This window comes from Oncorhynchus tshawytscha, linkage group LG19 (genome assembly GCF_018296145.1).
Source record: "Oncorhynchus tshawytscha isolate Ot180627B linkage group LG19, Otsh_v2.0, whole genome shotgun sequence".
NCBI lineage: Eukaryota > Metazoa > Chordata > Actinopteri > Salmoniformes > Salmonidae > Oncorhynchus > Oncorhynchus tshawytscha.
Genome location: NC_056447.1, coordinates 36,470,911 through 36,477,085, shown reverse-complemented (window position 1 = coordinate 36,477,085; position 6,175 = coordinate 36,470,911). Strand labels below are relative to the sequence as shown.

General features: G+C 40.4%; 1 protein-coding gene across 1 annotated transcript; it reads right to left on the bottom strand.

Annotated features, from left to right (window-relative positions):
• Positions 1-1,922: 1,922 nt before the first annotated feature.
• On the bottom strand, positions 1,923-5,740 carry LOC112218691 (tripartite motif-containing protein 16). Its single transcript, XM_024379717.2, has 6 exons — positions 5,110-5,740; positions 3,695-3,790; positions 3,167-3,400; positions 2,902-3,061; positions 2,749-2,808; positions 1,923-2,576 (listed from the first exon to the last, which is right to left on the bottom strand). The coding sequence occupies exons 1-6, from the start codon at positions 5,692-5,694 to the stop codon at positions 2,041-2,043; spliced, it is 1,671 nt and encodes a 556-aa protein (XP_024235485.1). The 5' UTR covers positions 5,695-5,740; the 3' UTR covers positions 1,923-2,040.
• Between the last annotated feature and the right edge of the window lie 435 nt (positions 5,741-6,175).

The window sequence follows — 6,175 nt, the reverse complement described above, 5'->3', positions numbered from 1 at the left end:
TATTGGTCTATTAAAGGCCCAGTGCAGTCAAAATTTGGATTTTTTCTGTATTTTATACACTGAATGCAGAAAACATTAGGAACACCTGCTCTTTCCCTGACAAACTGACCAGGTGAATCCAGGTGAAAGCTATGATCCCTTATTGATGTCCATTCAATCAGTGTAGATGAAGGGGAGGAGACATTTAACTCTTAAATGTCATGGCAAAATGTAGATTTCTGCCTAAATAGACATACCCAAAAGTAACTGCTATTAATGTGTAATTACATGATTATGACATACAAACAGTTGCTATATTTGGAAAGAAGACATCTGGGAGATTGAGGAATGATAGGAGTTGCATAGTTCAGAATACACAAGATCAAGCACACACACAAAATAACCTTTTTAATTTTGAAAGTCATCTTTTATTGACAAGCCATAGGTTAATTATTGATGACTAGAGCTGGAAACACAGATGGCTTCCACAACATGTGAACAATATGAGAAAAAATGGGATTAATAGACCTAACAACTAGAAATGGGCAGACGTTTTAGTAAGTGGTCAGGTGTGGTCATGGGATGTTTCCAACTTTCCCTAAACCTCTCCAAAGTGGCATATAAATGTAAATTAGACATTTCCAGTGCTATTACATAATTGCAATCCCTAAATGCTATTTGTTCCGTAAAAAAAAGAAGTTTTCTACCATATCAACCTCACTCAAACATTGTGGTTTTATGGCGTATCCAGGGTACATTCCAAGGGTCCTTTCAACTTCTCCAAAGTGTCCGAATGTGGTAATTGCACTGTTTTTGCACACTGGATGTGCCAAAAAGTTATTGTTCACTATAAAATAAAAAAAATTATACGACACCAACCTCTCTCAAACATTGTGGTGGTGTCGGGTGACATACAGCGGATATGGATGCCTACAGCACGTAAGCAGGCAACATCATCTTTTTGATGCGCAAAGATAGTCACTCAATGGACATTATAATAATACATCAGATAACATTGGCAATAGGCTTTGTTCCTACCAACCTAAGCATTCATTTGATACACACCCCCCCCCCCCTTCCCCATGTCGCTATAGCATATAAACACAGACCAAAGTAGGTCACAGGGAGACAAATAAGATATCCTCATGAGCTGTGGAGTCCAGGCTTTTGGTGTGTATCAACGTATTCTGTGATAATTTTGTTTATGCTTCACAATGCTAACCGGAATGTAGTTAGCAGCCATCTTGAAATGAGGTCATCGGCTCAGCCTGCCCTTATAAATATGTATGCCCATATATGATAGTAAGTCATACCTAGGCTTTCCGCAGACACCCTACTTTTGCAGTTAGGGGCTACCGTTCTTATACCAGACTGAATTGAATAAAAAAAACACTGTTGGGTTTTTCACACTCAACAGTTTCCGGTGTGTATCAAGAATGGTCCACTACCCAAAGGACATCCAGCCAACTTGACACAACTGTGGGAAGAATTGGAATCAACATGGGCAAGCATCCCTGTGGAACAATTTCGAGTCAATGCCCCAACGAATTGAGGCTGTTCTGAGGGAAAAGGTGGGTGCAACTCAATATTAGGAAGATGTTCCTAATGTTTTGTGCACTCAGTGTTTATATTTCCATACTATGAGGTTGGAATAATACTGTGAAAATTATGATGATGCCCTTTTAGTGTAAGAGCTGCAGATGACACCAGGCAGGCCAAAACTCCATTCCCCCAAAACAAGCTGAAATGTCAGGTCTTTTCAAACAACTCTTATACTAAAAATGTTTATATATATTTTTTAATGTAACCTTTTTATCACTAGGCAAGTCAGTTAAGAACAAATTCTTATTTACAATGACGGCCTACCCTGGCCAAACCCTAACCCGGATGACGCTGGGCAAATTGTGAGCTGCCCTATGGGACTCCTAATCACGGCCGGCTGTGATACAGCCTAGAAATGAACCAGGGTCTGTAGTGACGCCTCGCAATGAGATGCAGTTCACAATTTCACAGTATTATTCTAACCTCATAGTGTGGAAATATATATAAAACACAGAAAAATCATGTTGACTGCATGGGAAGCATTATCCTCACAGATGATTCCAAACCAACCCCAAACCCAGGATAGAGGGGTTCAGTGAATGTGTTATTCACTCTGTGGAGGAGGGTCACTTTTTTTGAAATGCTATAAAAGGACAGAGTTCCTGCCTTGTAGTCCAGGTACACTCCTACTCTGGAGGTGCAATGGGATCGTATTTTAGTCTTAACATTATCATGAAGGAAAGAACAACTGGTGGGAGAGCATTCCAAACTCCAAGACTGATCATTACCTCCAAACCTACACTCATTACCCTCTCCTTTCCTCACAAGAGCCACATATGAGACTGCCACAGTAATCCAGCCTCGAAGCTCAGCCTCCCAGTAGCAGTTTCCAGATAAACCCTCTCTACACAGCACTTGGTCATAGTGGGTAAATCTGTCTGGATGATCAGGATAGGCTTGAGTCTCCCCTTCACTCCATGTCACCTTGCTGTTCTTCTCAGAAAGATGCAGTGTTCCACATGCTGTGTTGGGATCCACCGTGAGTTCGTAGGAATCTGAGTGAATTGACAAAAAAAAAAAATGACAAAAAGAGATATATATATATATATATATATATATATATATATATAATATATATATATATATATATATATGTGTGTGTGTGTGTGGGGGGGGTTCATGTGTGTTCATGATGTGGGCAGTATGAGAAAACATCCTGTGACTCACATTCTAAGAACTCCTCTCTGGTCTTGGGCTCCAGAGGTCGAACAATTTGCACTTTCATCACTATGGACACACAAACGTTCGAAATGTCACTACTATTCAGTCAGATATTTCTTGTGTGATCTTCATAAATACATGGTCTACTCTTTGCCTTACCATTTTCAGATATCTTGTCTATTTCCTCCTTGCAGATACCATCCAGTTGCACTTTCAGTCCAGAAACCAATTTCTTCACACGTTCAAAAGAAATGTGTGGATTGAAAGTGGGGCTGGGTAGGGCCTCAGAAGCAGGAGGGACAGAGAGTGACTGGAAACTCTACAGTGGAAACAGACAAGAAAATAACTAGTCTAGAGACAGTTTCACTTAGATGGCAACTTAGGAACTATGTGTACAGTGTAGGTATGAAGCCAATGATGTCACCTGAAGGAAATAGATGTGATCCTCTGTGTTTGAGAGCTGCCTGAGCTCAGCATCTCTTCTCTTCATCTCAGTGACTTCCTGATCTAGTCGGTCCAGGAGTCCCTGAACCCGACTCCCTGCAATCCTCTCCTGAGCTCTGATCAGCTCCTTCACCTCAGAACGCCTTCGCTCAATGGAGCGGATCAGCTCAATAAAGATCCTGTCAGTCGCATCCACTGTCACCTGTGCAGAGCGCTGTTAAGGTAGAGAAAAGAGGGTATATTTCAACCGGGCACTTGCCTCTCATCAGGACCCCAGAAAGCTTGTTCCCAACTGGGTCTGAGTGGGATTGGAATGTGGCCCACTGGTCCTTAATGGGCTCCTCACTGATCGACTGCAGGGTCAGGAGAGCCCTGACTGACTTGCCAAGTGAGTTGCCAAGTGCCCTAGAACCCTAGAAGCTGAAAGGCTAGACCCCAAAAGATTTCCGGACTCTCCATACAAATTGGTTAGATATGGGAAGTAGTAGAATAAATAGACAAAACTCACCGTGAGTGTTTTCACAGCCTGCCTAAGCTCCTGTACCTCCTTCTCCATCTCCTGGATTCTCTGGTGGTACTGCTGCTGTATTTTACCCAACTGTTTCTGTGTAGATGACAAATCATATTCCACTAATTTAATTTGTGATTGTAGCTAGGTTTCCATCCAATTGGCGACAAATTTTTATGTGAATATTTTAAAATATATATATATATATTTAAATTAAATAAAAAAATCTGCAACAATATGCTAATTTTCCCATCAGAGGTGTTTCCATCAAATGTATTTGTTGCAGATAAAAGTCTGTGCGGGATGACATAGTGTCCACAAAAATACATTTTGCAGTTAAATTCCCATGAACCGACTAAAAAATACAATTTAAATGGGTTTCTATTGCATTTTCAACTCTACTTAAAAATATATAAAATGTTTCGTTATATTGAGCGCATGTATATAACCTACATTTATTTGTCAAACGGCAGCCAAGCATTGATGATCATGTCATCAGAATAAGACCCTCGATATTTATTGGAAAAGAACATTAAGCTTATTTCCTTCCACCAGATACATCATAACTGATTTAATCTGTAGCATAATAAACTGCATGCTTTCCCCAACGAGTCATAGTGGGACCACACAACATGTAATCGCGTTTCTCAAAGTTTACTTTGATATGATGGCTATTTTATCAATATTGCGCATAAAAGAGTTTCCACCGACATGTCTCGCATAATTAATTTTACCGACACAAACGATCCCACCTTGTGTAGCGTATTTAGTTTAGTCGACATTTGGAAAATTTACCGGAAAAACTTGTTTCCATCAGGCCCGTCTTTAAATGTTTTATCCAACATGTGGGCCTACTTTACTCGCGTATTAAGGTTGGATGGAAACCTGGTTTATAGCTAGGTTTCCAATCAATTGTCGACAGATTTGATTGCGAATATTCTCAAATCTGCATAGAGAAAAAAATCCCATTTCCCTCCAGTGGTTTCTACCAAACTGACATGCTGGGGAGAAAAAGATGTGCATGATGACGTAGCGCACACAAACAAAATTGTGCTTACATTTTCTGTACTGGATACAAGTGTAACGTGTTTCCATCGTATTTTCAACTCTACGGATAATTTCGTCACAAAAATCTGTTGTAAATGTGCCTACTCTGGTCTTGGCTCTAGCCAACAGCTCCTGCAATTACCGAGATCACTGTAAAATGGAATGGAATGAATATATCTTTCTGCTGTATCAATATTCCCTTGACATCATATATTTTTCAGGTCTTAAATGGCACTTAACTGTTCAAATCTATCAAAATGCCAGACTATTTCTATGGTGATTTTAATTTGATGATATTTACACCCTCTGTTATATTCAAAGTACAGTATTTGTAAATTGATTTGTATATAGAGTAGAACATTCTATACCTGTTTCTCAGTCCTTTCTGCTGCAACTGACACCGTATCATGGCCTTTATGTTCATCCATCACACACAGCAGACAGATACACTGCCGATCAGTACAGCAGTAAACCTCCAGCAGTTTGTCATGATGAGGGCAGATCTTCTCCTGTCGTTGTGTGGAGGCTTTGACCAGCTTGTGCTTCTTAAAGGCAAGCGAGTCATAATGAGGCTGGAGATGAGTCTCGCAGTATGAGACAAGACACACCAGACAGTACTTGACAGCTTTGTGTTTTCTCCCAGTGCAGACATCACACTCCACATCTTCAGGTCCAGCATAACAGTGAGCAGGTGACGCTTGAGGTCCTGTCCTCTTCAGTTTCTCCACCACTTCAACCAAGACAGTGCTCCTGTTCAGAACAGGCCTTGGGGTGAAGGTATGTCTGCACTGGGGACAGCTGTAGACTCCTTTCAGATCATCCTGATCCCAGCAGCCGTTGATACAACCCATACAGTAGCTATGTCCACAATGTATAGTCACTGGATCCTTTAGTAGATCCAAGCATATTGAACAAAAGAACGGATCTTGGTCTTTTAAAATGGCCTCTGCCATTTTGTTGCACACAAACACAGCTTGAGCAGAATGATATCTGAGATCACTTTCGTTTTCCTTGAACTGAGAGGTGGGAGTGGCTAAATTTATGGAGCTGTTTGTGTGCTCAGAATCTGAAGGGGAATTTGGTCCTGAATAAAGGCCAGAATGAGAGGTCATACAAAGATTACTCAACATTTTAACAGAAAGAGATTTCAAAGTTCCAGGTAAAGAACTGTAGCATTTCCATAAATATGTTTTAAATAAATACATTACGACTATGACCATAAATCATTTGCTTTTGTTTCATGTTTTATTGAGGAGACGAGTGAGCCAAGGTGGCAGTCTGTTTCTGGTTTCTTGAAAAGCCTTATGTGGAATTGCCTAGCCCAACCGGTTGGCAGATGGCACTATTATTAATTTTACGTCATCATCTGCGTCCATATACAGTACCAGTCAAAAGTTTGGACACACCTACTCATTCCAGTGTTTTTATTTATTT

Coding starts and splice junctions, on each gene's coding strand:
- LOC112218691 (XM_024379717.2), bottom strand. CDS start 5,694: ATGGCAGAGGCCATTTTAAAAGACCAAGATCCGTTCTTTTGTTCAATA. Junction 2,809..2,901: donor AGACAAGATATCTGAAAATG/GTAAGGCAAAGA, acceptor GTGTGTCCATAG/TGATGAAAGTGCAAATTGTT. Junction 2,577..2,748: donor CAGAGAGGAGTTCTTAGAAT/GTGAGTCACAGG, acceptor CAATTCACTCAG/ATTCCTACGAACTCACGGTG.